At 62.5% G+C, this 27,265-nt stretch overlaps 1 protein-coding gene across 3 annotated transcripts in view; it reads right to left on the minus strand.

The window, feature by feature from the left end:
• GRAMD4 (GRAM domain containing 4) overlaps positions 1-27,265 on the minus strand; it is a 72,702-nt gene that overhangs the window by 22,006 nt on the left and 23,431 nt on the right. For 2 of the 3 annotated variants that reach the window (XM_059401766.1, XM_059401767.1), the window contains exons 2-3: positions 17,971-18,181; positions 13,977-14,097 (exon numbers count right to left, since the gene is read on the minus strand). In XM_059401766.1, coding sequence (XP_059257749.1) covers positions 13,977-14,097; positions 17,971-18,181 — 332 coding nt within the window. Of the gene's footprint in view, positions 1-13,976; positions 14,098-17,970; positions 18,182-18,254; positions 18,552-27,265 lie in introns of those variants that run through there. The other variant, XM_059401764.1, reaches the window with a different exon arrangement.

Consider the following 27,265-nt stretch of genomic DNA (forward strand, 5'->3'; position numbering starts at 1 on the left):
CCGGAAGCTGACAACCCCATGTCCCCTTTTTAGCAGGGTTAAAGTTGCCCAGTGAATCTGCTAGGTCCGCAGCACCCCGGGGCCCGGGCAGGACTGAAGCAGGCTGTTAGCCCCGGATGGCTGTGGTCCACGTAGTCCCCCGTGTCAGATCTGCGTCCCACTGCTCCAACAAGCACCGCACAGCCTCATGCAGCGGGACGCTTGTGATGACACAGGGACCGAAACAAAGGCCCAGCCTCTCAGGGACATGCACGGTAAAGACAGCTGGCTGGGGGGAGCCCTGCTGCCCAGGAACCTTCTCTCTGGGGCGAGGGGCTTGGGGGGTACAGGGAGGTGCTCAGGGCGACCCAGCAGCTTCCTTTCAGATCCCCGCTGCCTCAGACCAAAGGACACAGGGCTGAGCCTGAGCCCCCAAAACTCTGGCCAAGGTCAGTCTGGCAGCTGGAGGCCCCAGGCGGGTTACAGCATGACTGCATGTGAGCAGCAGGACTCGCCCAGACGGAACACGGGGAGGCAGAGAGGCCCAAGGTCAGAAGACCCTCCAGCCTCAAGAGAGCCTGCCGCCCCGGCCACAACATCTGCCTGAGGAGTCCGTGGCTCGCTGGGTTTGGTCACGAACCAGTGAGAAACACCGAGGTTTGCTGCGTGCTGGGATCCACTGGCTCCGTAAACACGTGGGGGTGTTCGGGGCCCTCTCGTGTGCCCGCCCCGCTGGGCCCCAGCCTCCTCCAGCTTCTGTAGACCTTTCGGGGCCCCACCCCTGCAGACTCACCGGGAGAAGGCCCTCCCCAAAAGGGGCCTGGGGGATGCCAAGCCCAGCCCACGGGGAGCAGTCCCTCCTGGCTCCCCCAGACATGGTTTCGCACGGTTTCATCCCCTCCGTCCTGGGGTGAAGCAGGGTGGCCCTCCCACGGTCACCTTCCTTGAAGACAGAGGTCCTGACCCTCCTCTGGGGGCACAGAACAGGGTTCATAAAGGGGCCAAGCAAAAGGGAAATCTGAGACGAGGGGGTGGCCTCTGCCCAGTTAGACCCAGAAACGGGGCCCAGCCCAGCCAGGGAGCAAGGGAAGGGTGGCCAGTGACGTGGGTGACAGGAAGGGCTGCGGGAAGCTCAGCCCAGGGCCCCCAGCCCTGTGGATGGAGCTGCATGTGCCCCCCACCACCACAGTAGCCAGCCAGGCTCCTCTGTGCCCAGGGGACCTGTGTCAGGCAGCCAGCACATGCGGGACATCCTGAAAGTACCCCCAAACCCATGAATTCCACTGGTCTCAGCTCCTACCCCAGTGCCCGGCTGGTCCGGTTCCACCCTGCGATCTGGCTCGGAACAGCAGTCGGGTTCTTCGGAAAGCCCGTCAGAACCCACTGCTGTCTTGCCTCCAAGTCGGCAGGGGTTTGCGATCAAACCCACCCACTCAGCAAGGGCCCCCACCCCACCCCACCAGCTGTGTCTCCCTCTGCTCTTCCCTCATCTTTGCCACCGGGACCTCGTTTTAGGTCTTCAAATGCCCACGGTCCGACTCTGCCCCAGGACCTTCGTACATGCTGAGGCCCCTCCCTGCCTCTCAGTCCTAAGCCGCCATTTCCCCTGAGAAACCCCCCTGACTGATGCCCCCCACAAACAGAACGTGGCATCCTGTCACATGGTCTTCTTCCTGTGGGTCCTCTTCAGGGTGTGGGAAGGGGATTCCTAGAGGTGACGCAGGTCCACAGGGCAAGGCTCAGCGAACGTGGCCACCAGTAACACGCTTCTCGGTCCACATTCACGTGACCTGGGCCCATGGCCCCCATGTGTTTACTGCCTGGGACAGTCCAGGACCCAGCCCGGCTCCAGGACGGGAGAAGCCAGAGAAGGCACGGGGAACGGACAGCAGAGGAGCAAGGACAGTGGGGCAGGCTCTCACGCGACATGCCCCACGGCCAGAGCAGACGACTGGCGGTGAGCTCGATAGCAAGACACCAGTGGTGGGGGAGGGGCTGGTGTCTGGAAGGACACGGTGCACAGCCCCCACATCTCAGGCCTCGGCCTTCCCTAGTCTCTGCCCCTGAGGGTCCCCGCCTGTGATGGCCCCTCATGCACGCAGCGTCTGCTGGGAGGGAGCAGGGGGGTGGTGGGGGACCCGGAACCCTAACATGTTACCAGCCCAAGAGCCCCAGCCCCCATGGGGCCCTCCCCTCGGCCCACATGAAGCCCGGCTGCCCAGAGAGGCCTCTCGCTCGCACACAACTTCCTCGGCAAACACACACTGCACCAGTGTTACACACCGGGCTCTGACGCCCTGGCCAGGGCAGACTTCCCGGGGGACCCCTGCGAGGTGCCCATGTGTGTACTGGCCCCTCGGGAGGCAGGTCTCCTGTCCTGACACAGGCAGGGCCCTGGGACACTCTTCCCAAAGGCGCCCATTGGCAGTGGGACATCTCTGTCCTCGCGCGCGTCTGCAGAGTGCGGCTCCACCACCTCCGCTGGGACTCCCTTCTGCACCATGTGACCCTCCCTCGGTGGGCCCGGCCTAAACAGGTGCTCGGCCCAGACTCACTGGATGAGCCCGTGGACCAAAGGCTCAGAGTGAGCCTCCACGGTGACCTGTCAACCAAGCGCTCACAGGCGGACAGTCCTGAAAATGGGCAGGAGCACATCTCTCCCAAGGGGAGTGGCCATGGCTCGGTCGGGTGCGCTGGGGGCCGCCTCTGTGAGCCACTTCACAAGGACCGGGCTTGGGGGAACGTGCAGAGAGCCAAAGAGATCGCCATCTCATTGTCTGCTTTATATGGGGGCAACGGGGGACAGCCAGGAGGGTGGTGGACAGTGAGGCCAGCGGAGAGGAATGCGGGCCGTGAGGACAGTGGGGGGTAGCGGGGGGCAGTGGAGGTGGCCAGGGAGGGGGGACGGTGGAGGATGACGGGGGGCACTGGCTACTCTCGTGGGGAAAACAGAGGCGAGGGATGGCACGTCATGACGACGTTGCTCCCGGGAGCCCCGGCTGGGGGCTTCTGGTGCTTTCCGGTCTGCTCCCGAGCGCCAGCACCCACCCACCCCCCAGCCGCCTCCACGGAGCTCAGCTCCACCTGAAGGTCCCGGCAGCCCCACACGCGTCCGGTATCATCAGCGGGAAACCACACTTTCCTTAGGGGGCCACCCCGAACTCCCTTCCCCGTGACACCAACCCGTGAGAGCTCGCACGTGGCTGGGTTCCACCGCGTGGCAACCGTCAGCAAGGCCCACGGAAACAGGTGTGGACACGGAGCCCCCCGAGACCCGCCAGAGCACTGAGCAGACAGGCTCACAATCACGGGCCGTGTCAGAGACGCGGGGGCCCCCGCTGGCCGAGAGCCGTGTCCCCCGAACTGGGGCCTGCCTGACAATGTCCCCCGGCCCCACCCTGTCCTTCCCATGATGGAGGCGGATACCTCAGCCCCAGAGCTGCCCCCCATGCTCCTGGGCCTCCCCAAGCCGAACGCACTCCTTCCACCACCCCCAGCCCTCACCCCTGAACCCGGGGCATGAAGCCCACCCGCTGGCCAGAGCGGACCCTGGGCCGCTGCCCCACAAACATGCTCAGCCCCCTTCCTGGCGAAGCTGCGAGGAGACGTCCCCTTTCTCCGGTGCTCCTTCTGGAAAGTTCTTTTCTGGTGGCTCCTTCTGGAAATTTCAGGAAGGATCTGTCTCTTGCTTTTCCGCACTTCTAGTGGCGCTGCACTCCTCAGCTGGTGACCCCGGCTGCAGTGACATCACTGTGAGCTCTGACCGTCCGCCTCCCTCTCACAAGGCCGCCTGTGAGGAATCAGTCTGAGCGCGCACAAGGTCGGCCCAGAGAACAGCCCGCTCAGATCCTTGCCTTGAATTACGAATCCCTTGTGCCCAGCAAGGTGACCAGTCAGTCACGGTTTTGGTGACCAGGCTGCACTTTCAGGGGCCAGGATTCTGCCCCCCACATTCCTTCCTGAGACAAGACACTGCGTCCAAGGAGCCATGCCGGCCCCGAGAGGAGCTGATGAGCCTTTCTGTCCACCTGGCCCAAAGGGGGCTTTCTTGTCTCAGGAACACACCTGTTCCAGGCTGTTCTGAGCCCTTCTGTGCCTCTGCGTGGGGCAGGCTGCAACCAGCCTGCCTCCCGGGCCCAGGGAGCCACCCTGGCAAGGGGCCTGGGAAACCCACTCGTCCATCTGAGCTGGGGCTGAGTGACAGGCAGGGTCCCTAGGAGTGGGAGCCCCAACCCACACATCAGGCTGCTTAGTCACAGACACGCATGGCAGAAAGGCCACTGTGTGAGCGCCCACCAGGCCTGCCCAGGACGTGCCGCGAGGTTCCCGGCACAATGATCCGCTCCCTTTCAGGGACTGGTAATGGCCACAAGGGCCTGTGACATCTGCTGATCCGGCACAGACAGCCAGGGGCCACCGGAAGCCTGTGGGAGGTGGGGGGACCCAAAATGCCTGCCTAAGGAGTGAGTCTGAACCCCCAAACCTTCTAGAATCTGAGGTCGCTCCCGGGAGACAGAAGTCAGCACTGTCATTCATTCATTCCCTCCCTGAGCTCCTGTTTAATGGGGTCCCTGCGAGAGCAAAGCAAGGCTGTGGGATGTGGCACGGAGGGAAACCAGGCGCGCTCCCCAGCACACGGCCTGTCGCCACCCACCGCCCACCAGAGCAGCTGGGCAGCAGACTTTCTTTTTTCCTTTTTTCGTTTTAAGATTTAATCTATTTATTCCTTTTAGAGAGAGAGAAAAACGCTGCACCGGCACATGCTGGCCGTGGGGGGGTGGGGGAGGGACAAGCAGTCTGCACGCCGAGTGCAGAGCCTGACGCAGGGCTCCAGCCCAGGACCCCAAGATCACCACCCAGGCCAAACGCAAGAGTCCGGTACTCAGCCCCTCGAGCGACTGAGCCACGGAGGCTTGACTGTCTGGTGAGGCTCAATGTCCCAGCGGGCCAGGTCCCGCTCACGTAGCAGCTTTCAGGGACCCCGACAAGAAGACCGTCGGGTCAGGCTTGCAGCCCACCTCCTCACAGGGACCGCTGACCGCTGCCTTCAGAGGGACATGGCGAGCGAGCCGCAGACGGGAGCCCCGCGAGGAGGCGGACGGCAGCGCCGTGTGGCCAAGCGAGTTGTGCAGTAGCTGCGCACGCACGGCCGCCGGCAGGCCGCCCCCGGCCCGAGAGAAGGGCAGACCTGGCATGCCGACGGTCACCCCGGGCACCTCACACGGTGACTCAGAGGGAGAAAGACAGAACGCCTGGGCTCCCGCCCACCGCGCGCCCAGACGGCACGGGCCGCAGCCCAACCCCGCAGCCCAGCCTCCGGGGAAGTCACTGGGAGGAAGGAACCAGCTTCCAGGCTATTTTTAAACCTGTAAAAGTAGAACTCTTCAAGCAGGAGTCCTCTTGGCACATAATTCAACAGGCCCAGCCACAGCCAAAAATAAAAATCAAGTGATAATCCTTAAATAAAACTCCTTCCCACCAGCCAGGCCTGCAAACAGAGACCACTGGAAAAGCGGAGCTGTTTCTGCCACCTGGCCAGGTGGGAGCCCAGCACACCTGGGGGCCCCAGGCTCCGCCCCCTCACCTCCCTTGCCAGTGGCGACCTGCTAGCCCAATTCACCCCTCTGGCCAACGCTGGGGACCCTTCTAGAAGGTAGGGCCACGTGCTCAACGGCGACGAGTTATCAGGTTCTGAGAAAGGGCACAGGTTTACTTTTCAATGGCCAGAGAAGCAGCCACTGCGGCCTCGCCCCCCAGCTGCTCTCTGCAGTGGGCAGTCGTGAGTGGCGACCCCGGCTGCTACAGTCAACCTGCCCCCGCCCGTCCTTCCTGCTGCCGTGCCCCTCGCGCCCCGGACGAGCGGTCGGCGACTGTGCCCTCACAGACCCGCGAACAGCACTGCCTCGAACAGCTTACGCCCCTGAGATGGGCGGCTGAGACACCGGCCTGTCAGTGTTTCCAGGGTGTCTTAGGAAACGGACTGGGGAGTCTGGACGAACAGGTAGTGTGTTGAAATTTTTTCCATGTAAACTAATAAGAAACAGGGTCCCAGCCTATCCCAGGAACCGAAAGCCCTTCACGAGAGATGGTGGGCTTCATCAGGCCGCCTGCGGTCCGGGCTCTGGGACCCTGGACCCGGTTCGGGAACACAGAGTGTGTGGGCGCCAGCCCCCCCGTCCACAGTCCCTCTCTCTCCAACGCAGCCCTCAGCGACGACACCTGAGCCCTCCGGGCCCCTGGTCGTCCCTGGGGTTGGGGCAGGCAGGGGCTCTGCTCCCCAGCAAGGTGAGACCAGGCCGAGTCTCTGAGCGGGGGAGCAAGGGTGGCACACACGGAACACGAGCTGCGGGCCCAAACGCCAGACAGGACGGAGCAAGCGTGTGGAGGACCAGAGCTGGGCCGGCGCCCGGCGGGGCCTGGCAGGGTGTGCAGAAGCTCAGTAGAAGAAACAGTCTGTTTGCTCATCCACTCATGTCCTCACCCACCACTGACTCACCCGTCCACCGTCTACCCCCACCCACCATCCACGCACCCACCCAGCGACCCATCCATCTGCTCGCCTACCCACGGACGCATGCGCCCCTAGGCAGTGTCCACTCAGATACGTACCCGCGGCCGCCTGACTGCAGGCCCGAGCTGGGGGACACAGAGATAAGGCGGCAGCTACCTTCCCTCTGTCACATGAGAATCTTGCTCCATAGAGAGAGGAAACGTGGATGAGGGAGAGTTGGGGCAGCCCCACACCACAGGACAGCCCGTCTCTGCCAGCTGGGCCTCACGCACACGGGTGAGGGTCTGAGCAGAAGGGGACTGGCCAGGAGCCGGCCGAGGGTGGGGAAAGATGCGGCCCCAGCAGCTTCTCTCCCCCTGTGCCCGCGGGAGCTCAGCCCTACCACCCGTACGTGGGGGGTCACATCTTCCCCCACCCCAGGGAGCGGTGACGGGTTCAGGGGGAGATGCAGAGCACCATGGAGAGAGGTCCCAGAGCTCAGCATGGCTCCTGCCTTGACACTCTCCACGGAGCTCAGTTCCGTCACCTTCCACAGGGCCCGTGAGAGGACGCTGCCGACCCCGGACACAGAGCCCTCTGACACACGGGCAGGTGTGTGCCAGCTTCCTCCCCGACTTCACCCTTACCCCAAGACCCCTGCAGCCCTGGGTCCCAGAGAGCAGGGCTGGCACCAGCAGGACCAGGAGCCTCTCCCCTGAAGTGCGCGCTGGCCAGGCGGGGTGCTCGGCTGGGACGACACGGCCTGGAGTGGCGAGCTGGCCTCCGAGCCCAACGTCCGCGATGAATGATTACAGGCACATTCTTACCCGGCAATGGAAAGATCTAGAAATACGGAATTCTGGCCCATTCAGTGGGTCAGACAGGTCATTTTCTTAGGGGCCATTTCCATTTTTTCTGAGATAAAGCTCATGTGATCTGCATACCCAGACTCACGTCTGTCATCTGTCCTACCTTCTGTGCCAGCGAATTCACAGCAGGACCACAGCCAAACAAAAAAGAAACCAGACCCCAGATGGACACCTGCAGATCCCGATCTGCTCTCTGACCAACCCCACATCTCACCCTGCTGTCCACAGGCTTCGAATGGCCCGACCCCCTAGCAGCAGGCTGCGGGCAGCTCCTGGGCCCTCCTGTTTGCAAAGGACTTTGTGAGTGAGAAAGTGCTTCCTCCTCCTTCGTCACCCATGCTGGCGGCTCAGAAACTGGCCTTCCCTCCAGGGCCCTCCTGCTAAGTCTAGGCACTCAGAGAGGCGCTTCGGGCCGCAGGAGTAGACTGGTCGCCTCCCCGACCGGCTTCTCCGGAAAACCCTCTCCCATGGGCAGCCGGGAGCCATGCTGACCTGCTGCGTATCCGAGCAGGAAGGGGGGCTTGCAGGAGTGCCAGGGCCCGAGATGAGGGGCCTTCCCCCGAGAACACGGCCTACAAGAGCTACCTCTGCCGTCCGCCCACCTATATCCACTGGGAACCCGCACGCACCTGGCACTGGGCGGGTGTCAGTGGCCCAGGGAGGATGGTCCCGACCCCGAGGGCTCAAGACCCCAGGGCGGGGCCCCCTGGGAGAGGACCCCCAGCAGTCCGGGGAGGATTCCATGACCTTCACCTCAACATGGGAAGAAAAAACCTCTCGGCCACACAGAACCCAACATGAGTAAGGGAGCCTCAGGCTCAGCCCGGCCACCAGGATGCCCCCGGACCCGTGAGGCTCCACAAGCGTTTCCTCCAGGATCCAAACTGCACACCAAGTCACTGTGGGGGAGCCTGCGTGAGCCGCTCACAGTGCTGGAGAACCTCCCTTCCCAGGGCCTTCACCCAGCCGGGGACAGGGAAATGCCCAGAAACGAGAAGAGGGCGCATGAGCTCAGAGGCAGCAGCCGCTCAATGAAAACGAATGATGCTCTCAACTCATTTATGTGCCTCTTTAGCAGATCCAAGCTCCTGCCTGCCATCACGAGCCGGAGCGCGCTCCCATCTCCTGTTCCCCCTCCTGCGTCATTCCTCCCGGGGACATCTGTACTGTTCAATATTTCATGGTGAAGCCAGCCGCTGCACACTCGGGCTCCTCCCCATGAAGAATAATCGCCTGCTTTCGGGGAGAAAGCACTGCAGGTCACTGAACGGAATTTTCCCACCCACCGTGCGGGCTGTCGCAGATGAGGGAGCTAAGGTCACTGGGGTCACGCCGTGCGTGCAGCGTCCGCACGGCAGATGGAACACGGGACACGCGGAAGGACCATCCGGAGGGACCTGGGGAGACGACGTGAGTGTGGAGAAAGTGAGACCGGGACAGGGTTTATCTTAGAGAGATGGTCAGGACAAACGAACGCACCTGCTTCCACGACAGAGTCAAGGGAAGGGTCAACCCCAACATCGCAAGGCGGTGAGTCAGCAGAGGAGTGACAGCCCGCGGGAAAACCGACTCCCTGTTGCAGAGTACACCGTGACAGCAACCACGTAAATAATTATAGGCGATTGCAAAAATAAGATTACTTTTAAAATGAACTGTTCAGGAACGCCTGGGGGGCTCAGTGGGTTAAGCCTCTGCCTTCGGCTCAGGGTCCTAGGATTGAGCCCCGCATCGGGCTCCCTGCGAGCCTGCTTCTCCCTCTCTCTCTGCCCCTCCTGCTCGTGCTCTCTCTCGCTCGCTTGCTCTCTCTCAAATAAATATGTAATCTTTAAAAACCAAAAATGAAAAAGATGAGAACTCTTTACGACAGGTGTTAATAGAACAAAATGACGCTGTGTGCCTGCTGACGCGGCACCACACCTGGGACACTCCCGACCTGACCTCCCCATGGGGATATGGAACACACCCAGACCAAGGTACCTGTACTCTTCGAGAATGCTGACATCTGGAACACAAAGCCAGGCTGAGCCACGGCTCAGTGACAGGAGCCTATGGACACAGGACACTCGTGGGTCAATTGTGACATGTGACCAGGCACCTTCTGCTAAAAATTCCAGGACATCCCTACAAACCCAGGGAAGCTGGAGCGGGTCTCAGGCTGGATGAGAGTCTGGTGTCCACATTCATCTCCACGCAGTGACATCCGGACTGACAGGTGAGAGCAGATGTTCGTGCCCAGGAAATCCACAGAAGCCATCAGAGCCCGAGGGACAGTGTGTCCGCAGATGGCCACCAAACATGGTCAGGGAATCAAACACACAGGTGGACAGAAGGAAGGATCCGAGACAGGCCGGCAGACAAACAGGGTCAAATGCTCTCCTTGGGGACAATCTGGCTGGAAAGGCCACAGGGTGCTTGGTACTCTTCTTGTGACCTTCCTATGAATCTAAATTGGGTCAAAAGAAAAAGTGAGCAGGAAACCAGAGCGATCTCTCAAGACCTAGAGCAACAAGAAACACAGGCACGCGGGTCTGTACCGAGTCGATGACATCGCCACAGAGGGGAAAAGTCACAGTCCCGTCCCCGTACAAGCCTCGTGGGATCGGTTCCGCCGAGTGCAGAGGAACCAGCGAACACAGGGGGGCCACCATGTGTGGGACCCAGGCATGAAACAAGCGAGGCCTCGCCCGTGTCGCCCGTGGGAACCAGGACCGGCAGCAGGAGAGGCTCCGAGAATGGTCTGATGAGGTCGAGTGAAGCCCTCGGGGTTTGGGAGCAGAAAACACACACCGGCGCCACAGCTGCCCCACGGGGGAGGTGACGCAAGGGCCTGCCGGTGGACGGGCGGACAGAGAGACCCAGCGTCGTCCACCCACACGGCGGACCGGAGAGGAAGGAAGCGCTCACACCTGCTATGACCCTGACGAGCCCGGAAGGCGCTGTGCTCCCTGAAGTCGGCCCCCACAAACACACAGACACCCTGAGGCTCCATTCACACGAGCCCCCAGGAGTCAGAGGGACGCTGGGACGGTGGCGCCACGGGCGGGGGAGGGGCGGGGGACCTGCGGTTTCACAGGGGCAAGATTTCAAGAGACGGCCACAAGGTGATGACGGTGGCACAACACGGGGAAAGGGTCAGGGTCAACGCCCTTGAAGGGCGCACGTCCCAGTGGTCAAGACGGCAAATCTTAGATCATCTGTCCACTTTTTCATTATTTTTATTTAAAAGAAAAAAACCCAGGGGACGCCCAGGTGGCTCAGTCCCTTAAGCGTCTGCCTTCGGCTCAGGTCATGATCCCCGGGTCCTGGGATCCAGCCTCGCGTGGAGCTCCCTGCTCACTGGGAGGCCTGTTCCTCCCGCTCCTCCTTCCCCTGCTTGTGCTTCCTCTTTTGTTATCTCTGTCAAATAAATAAATAAAATCTTGAAAGAAAGAGAGAAAGAAAGGAGAGAGAGGGAGGGAGGAAGAACCCCCAAACTCCATGGTCTTGGTTACAAATTCGAGTTCTCAGAATGAACTTGGGATGCCTACGTCTGCCCCCCGGAAAGGTCGGAAGCGCCGAGAGCAGCGAGTACCCCCGGAAAGGTCGGAAGCGCCGAGGGCAGTGAGTACCCCCGGAAAGGTCGGAAGCGCCGAGGGCAGCGAGTACCCCCGGAACCCTTGTTCACCTTCTTGAAACTACTTTCGACCAACAGGAGCCGAGGAAATGACTAATTCCAGGACAGGGGAAGGGAATGTTTAAGAGGAGCCTGGGAGCGGGGGGCACCTGGGTGGCTCAGGCTCCTGATTTCGGCTCAGGTCAAGATCTCGGGGTCCTGAGAGGGAGCCCCGCATTGGGCTCCACGCTCAGTGGGGAGTCGGCTTGGGAGTCTCTCCGTTGGCCCGTCCCCCACCTCCACAGGCACTCAGGCTCTCTCTCCAATAAGTAAATCTTAAAAAAAAAAAAAAAAACCAGCGTGTCTCGTCACAGCACAAAGCAAGGGATCGCTCAGATCTCATGATGCCCCCAACAAGCCCAACACTCTCACCGGTCACCCCTGGAGGATGGTCCGAGCAGGGAATCTGCTCCTGATTTTAGAAACTGGACACTAAAGGAGATAACCCAAGCCTGTATCCTGCCCTTGCCTAGGGGCCAACCTTCGGAGCAATCGAATAGTCAGATTTTCAGAAATAGGTCAGCGAGCAAACAGATAAAGGTTGGAGGGGTAGAAAGTCATCGTTCTGTAACCGACAGATCGAAGCCCCGTGACCAAGGACAGAAACCACAGGGAAGCCGCCACCGAGGGAGTCCTCCCAAGAGCACCCAGGGGACGCGGCCACGCTGGCTCCATGGGGAGCCCACAGGGTCACCCAGGCCAAGGTACAGGGTGCAGGCGCCCCCTGCAGCAGGCCTGGGCTCCAGCACAAAGAACAACTCAGAGAACCGGCACCACTGGAGCCTGAAGAGGGGCACCAGTCACTCAGCGAGGGGCCTCGGGTGCTGCTCCGGGGGTTGCCAAAAAATGAGGAGACTGTTGGGGAACTCTGCGCTTAGGCGGGGGGTCTGACGATCTGAAAGGTAATGGATGTTTTCAGCTGTGGTATCAGACGCGTGGCTTTCATTTTTAAAACACCAGGAGCTGCCGACTGACAAGTACAGATGAAGGACAAGGGGCTGGCCGGGCCTGGCTTCCAAAGCCAGCCTGGTGGGGGCCACCTGCCCGCCGCTGGCCACCTCCTGCCAAAGCTACGAGCAAGTGAGACATTCTGCTTCTGTATCTGCTCGAAGCGTCCCGTGGTTTAAAGGAATGTCCGTAAGGGCCGCTTGCCACAACCGCACCACACACGTCTACGACATGGGCTGCCCAAGAGGAAACGAGACGCTCCTCCGGCAAAACGCTGAGGACAGACCACAAGGACGGGCTGAGATGCCAGCCATGCCGGGGGCGGTGGAGGTGGAGATCCAGAAAGGCATCCCTGTGGGCCCCGTCATCCTGCCTGGCTGTCCGCCCAACGGGGACTTGTACCCCACCTCCCCCGCCCCTGCCAGGGAACCCCTGCTCCCTCCCCAGCTGGGGCTCCCTGGTCAGACGCTCCCGCACGGACAGCGCTCGGCTCTGCCTCACCAAGGCCCCCGTGAAACCACCCCTATTTGGCCGCTTCATTCACCAAGGCAACTGCACCAAGTCCCACCGATGCCTTGGGCAGCATCTGTCCAGCTCTGCCAGGACCGGCCAGGGCACCCGTGGGGCAGCCGGCCCCTCCATTCACACAAAGCCCCCCTGTGGGACCTCAGCGTGGGCCAAGGTCACGGGTACCAGGTCACCAGGACCTGATCAGGCTGGCCCACCACTGCTGGGAGGCACCTGCCTGAGCAGGCTCGGCAATGACCTTGGACTCGTGGGGAGACCACGGTGCTCCACGGCACTGTCCTTGGAACCACAGTGCCCAGGCCCGGCTAGCAGAGGGACGACACCACCCCTGCACATGCCCACAGCCAATGACCCTATACACGCATGCACACACACGTCCACACATGCGCACGCTCCAACACATACACACGTGCTCGCACCCAGGGGAGCGTGGACAGGCTAGAGGCGTTCTCCTGGGGGGCTGGACACTGTGCAGAAATGCAGCGAGGCCCAAGTTACCTGCTTTCCAGGAGAGCAAGGCAGGGCCGGCCCTCAAGGTTCCTCACCACACCCAGACACCCACTGTCCCGGGCAGGCGAGGGGCCCCACGTGGCTGCGGAGCTGGGGGGCCCATGGCTGGAGCCCAGATGCCCCCCAGCGTGTGGACAATGAGGAGGGCGGCGCTGGCAGGGACCCCGAGGGCTGGTGTCTGGGCCCCCGGGAGCAAGGGAAGGCAGGCAGAGGGAGGGGACCTGCCGCGGGCCCTTCCTCCTGGCCCGGCAGGTCTGGGCCGGCTCTGGGCCTGCGCGGCAGGAGGCTGCTTCGCTCTCCCCGGGTCGTCCCAGCATCTCTGCCCTCTCCTGGGCTTCAGTCACGGGAGCTCCACACGACACAGGAGGGCACGCGCAGGGGTGCCACAGCAACCTGCCCGCGGTTAACCCCTTCCCAGCCAGAGGGTTCTCCCACGCAGACCCTTGTCCTGGCCCCACAGCTCCTGTCCGTGATGCAGGACAGAGGGTGAGCAGGGAGCAAAGGCCGAAGTCAAATGAGTTCATCTCTGTGAGCAGCGCCAGTTGCTCCCACAGTGGTTTCTACCATTTCCACCCAAGAAGCCAAAACCCCAGCGCAGGGCACACAAGGGGAGGCTGTGCCAGCGGCCCACACGCCAACATGGATGGCCACACGACGACGAACCCCTCGGACTTGCCCTGCCTCCTCGAGGCGGAACTAAACAGCACGCGGCACAACGGCTCTGCTCCGTCCTGTGTGCGGGACACGCAGCTCACCAGAGCCGCTCAGCAGGGAGCGCCCCTGCCTCCCTTCCGCACAGTAAAGACCCTGTCACTGCGCGGACGGCGTGCTGGTCTCGGGGGAACGGCAGACGGAGCCTCCCCTGGGGATGTCACACAGGAGCCACATATCCCCAGCTCGAGCGAGCCCGGTGACTGCTGGCACAGGGCTTCCCCAGCCCCGACGCCCTTCTGCACGTCTGTGGGATGCCTCCCCCGTGACCCAAGCCAGAGGTACTCACGTAAGAAGTGTTTTTCCAGTAAGGCGATTTCCAGGTGGCCTTTGATCTCATTTAATCGATCAAACTCTGTCCGGTTAAAGTCCTGGACTCCTGAAGCCATGATGAGGGTCCCCGGACCAGCCTAGGAGAGAAACAGCGAGAGCTTAGAGGAGCCACCTCCAAGCACCCCGCTTCTCGGAGAGGAGCCCCGAGGACTCTTCCCCGCAAGGCCCCTGGGGAGCAAGGAAGAAACGGTCCTACCAGGAAGCCCGCATCAGTCCACCTCGGACAACTTGGAGAGTCCGGGAGGCCGGCGAGGTCAGCTTTTAGAAATGGTTTAAAAAATTAAAGCTGGCGGCGCGACATCAGGCCTCCTGAGAGCCACATGAGTCTCAGGCTGCGGAGGGCAGGCCAATATCCAAACCTGTGCTAGCCTCCCGGGGGAGGGTGAGCCCCGCCGCAGGCCCCCGTGCCTCGCCACCGTGAGCCAGAGGGACAGGACGCCAGGCAGGTGGGGAGGGCACGTCTGCAGGCTGGGCTGCGTGAACCCCAAGGAGCAGTGGCTCCCCAAGGTGAGCAAACACGTACAGGGCCGGGCCTGCTGCACAGAGGGCAAATCACAACCACCTCGGGTTTCTGAGGCCGCTCGCCCAGGGGCTGGCACAGGCCGCCACCTGCGTCTGACGGGAGGAGAAGGGGTGCGGCGCAGGCCCATACCGCCAGGCCTGCCCCCGCGCACACAATGGACACTTCCACGCTCACCCCACGGCTGCACCCACATGCTGAGCTGGTGAGAAGCAGCACCATGTGCCTTCCCACGCGACAAGGGGGATCTGACTCCCAGTCTGGGTTTCCATGACCCCCTCCTGGCCAGATGAGGGTCGAAGGGGACACACAGCCTGGACAGGGTGTGGCACAGAACCCTCCACATACAAGTGTCTCCTGCTCTGAGGCCACATCTCAGGAAGGAGGTGCTGACGTTGGGAAGCCAGTGGGTTCTGGGAAGACCCTCTGGCCTGTGGCTGCCCAGAGTCTTGACCTATTGGACTTTGAGCTTCCCTGGCCGCTGGGGCAAATTCCTCTGTTTCCCTGCAGCCCCCAGGGCCAGGCAGCAGGGGGCACAGGGACTAAGGTGGTGAGGCGGAAGGCAGACTAATCCCACCGCCTGCCCCAGGGGCACTGCCTGCGACATCGACTCGCCCCTGCACATGAAGACATCCCTCCCCTGCCCACCCCTGCCTGACGGCCAAGGAGGAGGCCGCAGAGCGGAGGGCAGAGGCTGGCCGGGAAAGGCGGCTCTGCACGGACATGGAGGCAGAACGCTTGACTCCATTACGTCCACCGATGCCTCCCCAAAAGCGAGCAGATGCTGTGCGGTTCACAGGGCCACGTGTGAACGCACGAATCCAAGTCCTCGGAGGCTGCGATGCCGTCCGTCTCCAGGAAGCTGGAACCACGTCCATCTGCAACTTGCCCTCGAGCGTCCAGAATCCCCGTGGGGACCCCTCGCGTCTAAGAGAGCCGGGTCCTCAGGGTTCCGGGTGGACTTGGTGCCGTCAGCAGCTCCGAGCCGGAGCCCAGTGGACGGAGGGAGGGGAGGGGTCGCTTTGGGAGCCGACCAGCCGGGAGGCAGTGCCCACGGGGATAGGAGCCCCAGGGGTGGCACTCCGAGGCTCGAGCCCCTCCGTGAGCCCCCGGGTCCCTGCTGCTGACCTCCTGTCAGACTTCCCAAGAGCAACAACGAGCTGGGGGTCCGGGGCCTGCACCCGGGACCCGGCTGAGCTAATGAGCTAACCCCCAAGGCTGCGGTGTTCCCACCACAAAGCCAGGGACATGGGCGGGCCACTTCTTCCTGCTCCCTTACCCTGGTGGCCTCCCTCTCCCCACCTCTTTGGCTCTCCTGGACCCTCTCAGGGCAGCACTTCCTGCTACCCTGTCCCTTGGCCTCCTGCATGGATGGGGTCACAGGTCTGCCCCAGCTCTAGGGCTCTGCTCCCCTCCCCATCATACCTCTCCTCACTGGTGTGTCACTGACCCACCTGGTCAGCCCTGACCTCTGTCCCCTGTCCTCATCTGCAATGGCCTGTCCCCGCCCCGGTCACACCCCGAAGCTGGACATCACCCCCACTGCTGCACACTCTCCACACACCCTGCCATCTCGGGCCCCCTCAAGCCTGTCCGCCGGCCCAGGCCCCTCCCCCGCCCATGGCCCTACCCTCCACCGCTGCGTCCACTCTGCCTGGGACCCAGGGGGCAGCCAGGCACGAACCGACGATAACTACGGGACTCTCTCATGGGACCTATTGGTCCAGAGACAGAAAGTAGATGTGGGCGCCAGGGGCTGGAGGGCGGGGTGGGGTCAGTGTTTTACGGGGATGGGGTTTGCATCTGAGGTGAGGACAACATTCTGGGGACAGACAGGGCGATGGTCACACGACACCGTGAGAGCACATAACACGCCAAACAGTGGCCAGGACAGGAGTATTTTATCACAATCAAAGATAAGTAAAGTAAAAAAAAACCCAAAGCCTAAGCCCAAAGATAACCAGCCTCCCTCACAGCAACAGCCACAAACCAGAGCCTCGCTCTTCCCCCGGCGCAGAGTGGAAAGCCATGGGGATGCCGCCCCGGGCTGCATCCGTGTGGCCTGGTAACCGCCACCAGGACAACAGACAGCTTGGGCCCTGCACGCCCCGCACGCCCCGCACACCCAGCAGGGATGCAGCCCACGGGGGAGAGGGTCCCACAGTGAGGAGCGGTCAACACATCACCGGCACATCCCAGTGCAGCGGCCACTGCTCAGACCAACGTCAGGGGCGCAGGCAGAGCCCCGCAGGCCCCGCGCACCAAGGCAAGTCCAGGTCTCTCCTGAGAGGGCACCCACAGCAGGGCGGCTGCCACAGACTTCTGGCAGGATGGACAGACGGACGGAGCCTGGCGCCTGGTGAGTCTGCCGCAAGATCCCTGTCGCACCCCATGGTGTGTTCAGACCCCTGTGTGGGGATTCACACACCTAAGAGGCCACGGCCCACTTAGCCCAAGGACCACCATAAAGAACCGTGGCTCGCAGCGCCCCAGGCTGCCACCGGCCACACACGGTGCCCCGGGAGATCCAGCAGCAGGGCCACGGTCCCCTCAGGGGCCCCGAGGCTGGAGGACTGGCCTATCTATGCCAGCAGACAGCGGCCAACACTCAGGTGGGCTCCGCTCCCGGCTCTGCAGCACCGGCCCACCTGATCGGGCAGCCCGGCTTCTAGAGGCAGTGCTGGTAAATTATTCATTCCTGCCAGGAGCGAACTCGCAGTCCCTGTTCAAAGGCATTAATAATATAAGAAGCCAGAGAAGGCGAGTGCTCCCAGGCCACACCTGGGAAGGAGAGCTGGCTCAGGGGCTCAGAGAGGAAACCAGTGGGCCACCGACTCCGGCCGTCCACACCGGGCAGGACGGCTCTGGGCTTCTTCACCAGCAAAGGGGAACATCGGGCAGCTGCACCCAGGACAGTGAGCCCCGCGATCACCTCTGGCCAGAGCCCACCTTGCCCCTGCCCCGCTCCCGGCTGAAGAGGCACAAGATCCGGAAGGCAGAGCCCACCCAAGCCCAGGTCCCGCCACAGCCACGCCGCCCAGCTGAGCTGCTCAATGGACACTTGCTGCCCCGCTGAAGAGCGCCCACGGACGGGCCCACAGGGGCCAGCTTTCTGCGCGTGACTTCCCCACGAGAAGTCAGCCAACCAGAGAGGAAGCCGGCGAGGAAGGAAAAGAAATCCGGCGACCGGATGGACCCATGGTAAAGGCTGTGCGATCCTTGATCGGGAAGCCGGGCACCTGCCAATGGCCAGTGAGGTCCAGTGGGGAGCAAGACGAGGGCAGAGGGGAGCCACACCGGTCGGGACGCGGATGCCAAGGGCACACTCAGCTGGACCATGTAAGGGGGGGCAGCCCCCCGCCCCCCGCGGCGGTCCCCAGGGCCAAAGCCGGATGGTGGAGGGCGCGCCCGGCCCGCCTGGCGTACTCACAGTGTCCCTCAGCTCCTCGCTGTCCCGGGCCGAGGCCCGAGGCATCTTCAGGGGCACCTCATCTCCGCACTCGGTGTCCGAGGCATTTGGAGACTCTGCTAGATCGAGGAAGTCGTCTCTCCTGTGACCTCTGAACCGGATTTTGTCCAGCCTCCTTAGCATGTTCAGCACCGAGCCCCTCTGCTTTACCTTAACATGACGGTCGGGGTCCCTGCACGAGAAGGAAGGAAGAGGCTCGGTCACTCGGTCACCCCTGCCGGCCACCCGCCCCATGGCACACGCACCTGCCTGAGTGCATGGTTCTCCTCCGTAGGCCTTGGTCCCGCGGCTGAGCCCTGCCCTCGGGGAGGGGCTGCTCGGGGTTTTCAAGGAAAACTCGGGGCCCAGTGGCTCCCACCTGGCACCCACCGCCTGGGCCCCTCCACCACTCCCACTCCGCTGGCCAAGCCCCTGCCCCTGGCCCCAACAATGTCACTTCCCCCATGGGGCTCCACAAGGTAGAAGAAAGCCAGGCCCCTCAGCAGGACCTTCCCGGCCACAAAGACGGCCAGCCTGGTGCACAAGGAGTCCAGAACCGGGCGAAGCCAGGGCAGAAACGCTTCAAAGAGAAGGGGAAGAGGGCTGGCCACTCCTAGAGCAAGCCAGCCATCGGGGATGCGCTCAGCGCTGTAGCTATGCACACCGCCCAGACAGCAGCAAACGCCCAGAATCCACTGGAATGCTCGGCAAGAGGACGTCTCAGTAGATCCCTTCCGAACCCAGCAGAGCCCTGGCTTCATGTGCCCTGACTCGGCCTGGTCCCCACTTCCAGGGACACGACCCAGGCTCCTCCGTCTGCCGCAAGCACCTTCCTGCCCGCCGGTCGGCCCTCGCCGGCTTGCTGAGGTCGTGCTCAGAGAGATCCTCCCACACACGGGCTGGTCAGGAGCCCAGCGCTGGCCCACCTGCTTCCCCAGCACAGCCCCAGGCCACAGGCGCAGAAAGAAGTCTGCCTGCCTGTGCCCTCCGGCCCAGTGTGGGGTCACACGGAGATGGACATGTAGCAGGTTGCCCCATATCTCTGCGCCAAGTGGGCCAGGAGAGGCCAGCCGGCCCCGCAAAGCCCCACGGGCAGAGTGGGAGTGGCTCGCCGGCGCGCGCAGCCAGCCTCCCTCTGAAGCCCACAGCAGAAGCCACAAACTCCAACCCAAGTCCCAGTCACACAGCTCCGGGGCGCAGGGCCGCGCGTCAGGGGTATCCCACCAGACCCAGCCCCCCACCTTCTGCGAGAGGCCCTGGGTCCCAGCAGGAGGGTGGGGGCTCGGGACACAGTGGGGCTCAAAGCCTCCTCCTCTGCTCACCCCCTGCTGGGCCTTGGCTTCGGCCTCGGAAGGAATGAGACCAGGGAGGCCAGCACTCTGGGAGCCCCAGAGGACGCACACCGGGCGGGAGCTGGACGCCGGCCCCAGGGAACACTCGAGCGTCTCCACGAGAGGCGGGCGGGGGGTGGGCCGAAGAGGACGGATCCAGCTCGGCCCCAACTATCCCACTGGGGATGCGTCAGGGAACCACAAAGTTGGGGAAGTACGTCCTGTTGGGACCGTGCAGGCACAAACACTCTCGAAGGACTCTCCAATCACGGCCCAGGGTATCTGCCCCCCACCCTGCAAGGGCCCTCCGCCCCCCTCGGCAAGCTTGCCTGCCCCGAGCAGTGGTGCCGACAGTGGGGCTCCTAGGACTCCAGCCGGATGGACCAGCGCTCACTCTGGTCTATGAGAACAGCAGGGGTGCGTTGCACGGGGAGGGAGGGGCTGCAGGGGTCCGGGGCCAGGCGCTTCTCCAAGCTCGCCCGGAGTACTACCAGGGGGCCTGGTGTGGCCCTGATGGCAAAAATGACAGGACACCTGATGCCCAAGGCCCCCAGAACCCAGGAGAGCCCAGAAGCGCATGACGCCAAGGGAGGCCCGGCGTGGCCTCGGGGGGCTGGTGTGGGCCACGGGCAGCCGTGGGCAGCCGTGGGGCACGGCACAGGGCCCCAGGGCAGCAGGCTGCTTGCATGTGGGCAAGGGCGCAGGCTGGCTTCCCAGAAGAACAGCTGCCGCGAGCTCCACAGAGAGGCACGGACGAGTATACTTCAAAAATAACAGAAACCTAAAGAAAAGAGAACTTTGTGCTGACCAGTTCCCCAGAGAGGGGCTAACGATCTCTTTAAGAGAAACGACAAGAACAATCACAGCACGAAAGAGTCTAAGAGTCAAGTGGACAGAAGCAAACTTCGGACTGTTTTTACTAGACCGGCTGATTTCCTTATCTGAGAAGAGGGACAACGCGCCAGCATGCACGGGGGGAGGGAGTCAGGGCTTGGTCCCAGGACCCCAGGACCATGACCTGAGCCAAAGGCAGCCGCTTCCCCGACAGAGCCCCTGGGGACCCCCAGCCTTCCACTGTCAAAGAAGAAAAGAACACAGCCGAACCAGGCATAGGCCCGTGGGCCGTGAGGGATCACCACGGGCGAGCTGCGGCCGCTCCAGGACCCGGGCAGGAGCTCCAGGACCCCAGCGCACAGATGGGCGAGTTTTCCTGAGCAGAAGAATTCGCAGCCAGAGGAGATCTACCCACCACTCGAGCAAAAACCTCCAAGTTCCCTAAAAAGGAAACACCAGCTACGCCGCGAGGCAGAAGGCGGCGGCACCGCGAGTGCGGATGCCCTCGGAGCCGGTGAGGCTGCCTCCTGAGCGGGAACCCAACCCGTGGGGAGCGTGTCGCCCCCGTGGGGAGATGTGACCCCGCAGCACGGCCCATGATCCAGCCGCCCCGCCCCCCACACGGCAGGCACGGCATCACAGGGGACTCACACAGGATCTCAGCCCCGAGGGACAAAGGCTGCCGCCCCCCCGCACGGTGACGGCAAATAGTCCAAAGGTAACACAGGACTCTGCACGGGGTGGTATGTGAGACTCTCTCCAGATGTCCTATAAGGTGTTCCTACTGCTTTTTAAACTACAAAAATAAAAAACTGGGTATGGGAAGTACAGCCATATAAAACCTACTTCCTCTCGTCTCCAAGAAGGCCCGAGGGATTCCTTGGCAGCCTGCATCAGAGGAACTCGGGGCACAGGGGGCAGGCCAGGCTGCGGCTCGGGAGCAGGGACCCCTGGCTGACTTGTGCCCAGAGCAGAGGGCCCAGAGCTGGCCTCACGCCAACCAAGCTCTGTACCCCCTGCAAGGCTCTGGCTTGGCGGGTTCTCGCTGTCCGGGATTCTCTGCCGTCCCTGGAGCTGGGACGGAGCTGGACTCTCCCAGTTTGGCTCCAGGAAGCCGACAAAACGGCAGCAGTAAGACAGGGGACAAAGCACCCAGTGTCCAGCCCCCCGCACCACCAGAACGCAATGCATGCCTCGGGGAGCCACGGGCGCGTCCTGCCCACCGCCAGCTCACCCCAACCCTGGGCTCTTCCTGCCGGCTCCTCATGTCAGCCCGCACCAGGGCGTCTCAACACACAGTCCCCCCAAGAGAGGGGTTCCCAGAAGCTCAGCCCCATCCCCCTGTTTCCCCAGGCTCCCTGGGCCCCTCGAAGGATGAAGCATCCACACTACTGTCTGCTCAGAACCAGACCCAGGACTCCCCACCCTCCCCACCCACCCCACCGGGGGCCAGGTCCAGGCTGCGAGGGGAGCCACGCCACACCCCTGCGCTGGGCTGGCGTGTGGCACAGCCTAGCCCAGGACTATGTCGTCTCGATTATGTCCGTTCAGTCTCTGTTCCAAGCGAAGCCAGATCCACAAAATCCGGGTGGATGGGAATTTGGGGAGGACACACTGCTCAACCTGGTTCACCCCCCACTGTCCACTAAAGATGGGGGACCAGTGTGGACCACCGTGTCGGACACGGAGGAGGCCGGATCTCAGATACCAAGTGGGACCCAGAGCGAAGCTTTCCACACAGACCCTGTGCGGGGTGGGTGCCCTTTCGACAAATCCTACTTGCACCTGCGTTCTGGATGCTGCTGCCATGTGTCCCCCAGCCCCCCAGCTCGCCCCCCCTGTCTCCCCCCGGCCCCCCCCGCCCCGCCCCCACCCCCTCAGATGCCCCCCCTGGGACCGCCCCCCCCCCCCCACAAGCACCCACGGGCCCAGCCCGGGCAACTCAGGGCAGCTCCCGTAAGCCCCCCACCCCAAGGGGGCCCAGCTGCTCAGCGGGATCCGTGGCCACAGGCCCTGCCTCCGGCGGAGGGAATCCCCTCCCGTACCTCCGCGTGGACGCAGACGCTCTGGGAGAGGCCCCCTGGCCGTAGCTACTCCAGAACCCTGATCAGAGCCAGGGCGCTCTGCAAGGACGCTGGAACCCTGGCCGTGGCAGCGAGGAAGCCGGGAACACGCACAGCGGGGGCACCTGGGGCTGCGGCACAGGGTGGTGGGGCTCGGCCGGCTCCGGGCAGCACCCGCCGGGCTCCGCGTCCCCTGCATGCAGGACCGAGTCCAGCAGAGCTGGCCCCAAGACACAAAGCGTGCTGCTCTGGAAACCCACTGAATGGCTTCTGGACACACAAAGACGGCAGTGTCTAGGGAAACTGGACTTGGAAACCACAAAGGACTTCATTTCCCTTCCCAGCCAAGATTCTTAAAAGAGTAGTTCCTGGTCTCTGGCGCTTGCCGTGTCCCAGCCAATCTCCCTCGACCCGCCGCGCACGTCACTCCCCGGCCTGGCCTCGTCTCCCGATTATCTAGGGGCTCTCCTGCTGATCCAAGGATAAACAGTGTCCACTTTCCCACAGGAGCCAGCCCCGTCCTAAGCCTTCTTCCTGGGAGTCACAGATGCTGAGAACCCACGCCTCCCCGCTCCCCAAGCCAGGCCCAGAGCCGGCCCATCCTCCCCGTCCTCTGGGAAGACAGCTCCAGACCCTGCAGAGCGGCCTGGGAGGGCAGCCGCAGATTCGGAGGCTCTGCAGGGGGACCAGGAGGGCTGGGGAGGTGCTGACTTGGGTGTCCTAATCAGCACCCCAAGGGCCTCGCCCCCAGAACCCCAGCACACACACAACTCCCATTCAGTCCTGCAGGACCCTGTGCTAGGAACTCCCCTGGGAGTGGTCTGATGCCAGAGCCACTGACCCTGTCCCCAACCCCATGGCCAGGCTCAAGATGCTGGCTCACAGCGGATGACCCCCAGGTCTCCCCAAACACAAGGCTTGTATGTGAGCCCCTTTCCTCACCCAGATTCACAGCTGGGTCCTGCCAGGTGGGCACAGGCAGCAGGACCCCAAATACTCCTGGTGTCCACACCCAGATGTCCTCCCCCCGAACTAGCACCTGCAGGCTTCCCCAGGAGCTCTGCTCTGGCTTATCCGCGGGCGGCCTGCTGGACGTCTCAGTTCTATCGGGCTTAGTGCAGAGCCAGAGTCTCCACTCACCCTCCTGCTGGACGGCGTGTGTATCCACACTGCTCAAGCCATAGCCCCTGAAGGAACCTGCCATTACTCCAGGGCCACCTGCAGCACACACGGCCCTCCTCTCCAAGCTAGGTCCCACAACATCTGCCTCTGCACCCTGACCACACCCTCCTGCCCTGCTGGACTTGGGGTGGGGATCCCACGGCACCTCACAGAGCCCTTCTCCATGTGGCAGGAAACCGGACTTCCAGCCCCTGGGGGTCCTCTGGCCACTACCTTTGCTCCTACTGCGGGGCCCAGCACCTCTAGTTCTGGGGGATTCCCCATCCCAGAGCCTTTTTCTCCAAGTACCCCACCTTGAAAACCATCATCCCATTTGGTTTGGGGTCCGGGAACTTCCAGCTTACGTCCCTGTTTAGGATTTGGGCCTCCAGCCCTGCCCTGTAAGAACACAGGCCCTAAGGGCAGAGGCCAGCCGTGACCTGTGCTAGGCTCACAAACCCTCGTCCCACAAACGAAGCAATGATGCACAAAGGAGGGGCCGTGCTGACCAGTCTCTGAGCACCAGGAAACACGGGACCCTACGCCAGCTCTGGGCCCCCCGGCCACAGCCGCGAAGAGCTGTCCTTCCACAGAGCCCTCAGAGCAAAGGGCTGTCCACGGACTTCATCCAGGAGACCCGCTGGGGTTTGCAGCCCTTAACTCCATAAACACTTGCAGAAAACTTAACGCCAAGTTTCCAATAACCTGGATGTTTCTCTGGAGGCGGGGTAGAGGCCTGAATTTCTTCCCAGGGGCAAGCATCTTCAGGGCCGGTCTGCCCCCACGAAGGTCAGCCCAAAACCTCCTGTGTAATCTGCCAGTGAAGATATGCAGACAGGTCCCACCAGCTCGGTGACCCTGACAATGGCCTGGGTGGCCCTGGAGAGTCAGAGAGAGCGGGAGAGCTGAGAGGGCCTGGTGTGAGCTGTCACCCCCCTCTTCTGTGACCTGGGATCACGCACACAGCCTGGAGAGCTTGTGACGGCGCAGGGAGTGGCTCCGGGGACCCGAGAGCAGAGATGTCGGCCGGACGGCTCTTACAAACCACACGGACACACAGCTGCACACACACTCAGCTCCTGGTAAAACGTGAGGCCGGCACAGCTCACGGGTGTTCCAGCTTCTCCTAACACCCCTCCCTTGTCCACCACGGTTGCAGGGGCAGACGAGTCCAGCGTGGGCAGGACTGCCGGCTGGCAATTCTGTTCACGTGAACCAGACAGACAAGGTGCACGTGGGAGGCACGCGTCAGGGCCCCATGCGTGGCTCATGGACAGGGACTTCCCTGCCCAAGGGCAGGACAGCTTTCTGAGAGCAGCGCACAGTCACCTCGGCTCTTCTGTGCCACTCACAGCGAGTGGCTACACATGTCACACACGCGGATTTTCCGTCCCTCAACGAAGCCCAATCAACGAAACGAGAAGTGAAGCCCTGATGCTCGGCATCGGCCCGTTCTGGGGGTGTGGCTGCTCCCCCCGGGGCCATTTGCGAGCAGGCATGGGTGCGTGGTGGGGCCCGATGCCGTGGCCACTGTGAGCCAGGATGTCCACCTTTCAGACAAGACCGATGCAAACCACCTCGGGACCACGCCAGTGAATAAAAGCAGTGACGGCAGTTCGGCAAGGAGGGGTTCGGTCGGGTCCGTGTGCTTCCAGTTTACCCAACTTTGAGTTTACAGGCTCCCGTGCTTCCTACTGGCCAACTCCCAGATCCCCGCAATGCTAACAGTGCCTGTGGGCTGGTACGAGCTGGTACGGGCTGGTACAAGCTGGTACGGGCTGGTACGAGCTGGTACGAGCTGGTACGGGCTGGTACAAGCTGGTATAAGCTGGTACGAGCTGGTACGGGCTGGTACGGGCTGGTACGGGCTGGTATGAGCTGGTACGAGCTGGTACGGGCTGGTACGGGCTGGCATAAGCTGGTACGAGCTGGTACGGGCTGGTGCCAGGACATGTGTCCGCCTCCCTCCATCTCACACTGTCACAGGCACATAAGAACAGGGCTCAGGAAACACCAAGGGACTCAGCGCTACCACTCACCCTTCTTCCCCTGTAGGGCTCGGGGACATATGCACAAAACAGAAGCCAAGGTCAAAATGCAAAGTTTGAGTCCCTAAGAGGGCCAAAGGGACCAAAGACAGTCCTGGAGGTGGGACCCAGACCGTGAGCTCACTGGGCCTGAACAGCAGAACCGAGCCAGACTCCACCCACCATCCTCCCCATCCCAGCCCCCTTGGGTCCCCAAGGAGGTGCCAAGACCCGCCCCTGAACCCCTGGGACCCGACCAGGGACATTCCTGCTATCCAAGGCATTCCCAGCCACCAGGTGACCCCTTCATTCTTCCCACATGTGCTGGGACACCACTCGCCTGCCCAGACAAGCAGCTCCCACTCTCCATGAAGTCACCCCCACTTGGGCGTCCTGCAGCATAATCGTCCACATACCAACCACAGCTGAGGGGGCAGTGGGGGGACGCGTGCCTGCCTGGGGCCATTCCCACTGGGGAGCCCACTGAGCGCGGTCTGCATGCTGATCCTCCTCACCATCCAGCTGCGAGTGGCAGCCCCAGCTGCCACACCCCGTGACCCCATGTGGGTCACACCACCTTCCCCCATGCCAGTCTCTGGGTTTGAAAGCATGTTGAAAGCATGGGTTTGAAAGCATCCCTCCTCCAAGAGCTGCCAGGGATCCCATTCAACTGCACGGGGAAGGACCCTGTCGTCATCAGCCAGTGCGCAGCAGGAATGAGGACGAAACCCCAGATCCGACCTTCCAAGTCCACATTCAACAAAGGTCACTCTCCCTGCACACTGTCACTTTCCCCGTGGGGTGCCATGGTGACATCCCTGCCTGACAGAGGGGGGAGGCCAGGGTAAGAGGGTCCAGGACACTCAAGACCTACCTCGCCTCCACCCCTCCGGCCATCAGAAACTTCCAAAGCATCTGCAGGCAGGAAAGGAAGGGCTGGCGGGTGACCGGAGCCTGCAGGCAGTGGGAAGCATGGGCCATGGTGCCCAGAACCCCAAGGGAGGATTCAGACCAGACCCTGGGGCAGGGGGCAGGCGTCCAATTCAGAGAGGGCGCACCCCCCAGCTGGTGCACCAGGACCAAGCCTCAGCCTTGCCACCTGCCCTGCGCAAACCAGGCATATGCCCCCTGACCCCAGCTGGGGGCAGCCCCAAGGTCGACAGTGAGGTCTGCAGAGGCAGGCCAGCCAGGTCTAGCCCAGCCCTCCCAGTCTCTGAAGTAGAAATAAGAAAGGGCAGCGCCCGTCACAGGTGTGAGCTGGGGCCACCTGAGGACCTGTCTCCAGGCATTTAGGCCTCAGCCCAGATGCACACCTGGAGAGGAAGCCCCAGACAGGGGCTGGGAGCACCTGCTACGGAGTGTTCACAGGGCCCCGACACAAGGGAGGACAAACCCCCAGCACCATGCTTTCACGGTCCCCAGGCCTCCTGTACACCCCAAAACCTGTGCAGGGCCCCAACTCGCAGGCAGCAGCACCATCACAGGTGTCGTCTGTCCTGGTCACAATGTTGAGAGGAAAGAACTCCTGCTAAATTGACAAAAGGGGTAACGGAGGCTCAGGGAAGCAGAGTAAAAGAGAAGTGGCATGTCAGAAACAGGAAGCAGCCTCACTGGACTCCGGAGTCTGTGCTTGCCCTAGCCCCAGACAGACCCAGCCATCCTACCCTCCCCAGCACATGCCTCTAGTAATGCGTCCCTCACTGTAGGACAGCTCCCAGGCCGCTCTGCCTAGCATATTGAGTAAGGAGCCTGGCAGAGTGGCCACGCTGATGTCTATTTAAACAACGCAGAGCTAACAAGAAAACCTAATGTTTAGGAGCAGCCAGACAAAAACCTCCGTGTCACCTCAGAAAATAGAACA

This window comes from Mustela nigripes, chromosome 6 (assembly GCF_022355385.1).
Source record: "Mustela nigripes isolate SB6536 chromosome 6, MUSNIG.SB6536, whole genome shotgun sequence".
In the NCBI taxonomy this organism is placed as follows: domain Eukaryota; kingdom Metazoa; phylum Chordata; class Mammalia; order Carnivora; family Mustelidae; genus Mustela; species Mustela nigripes.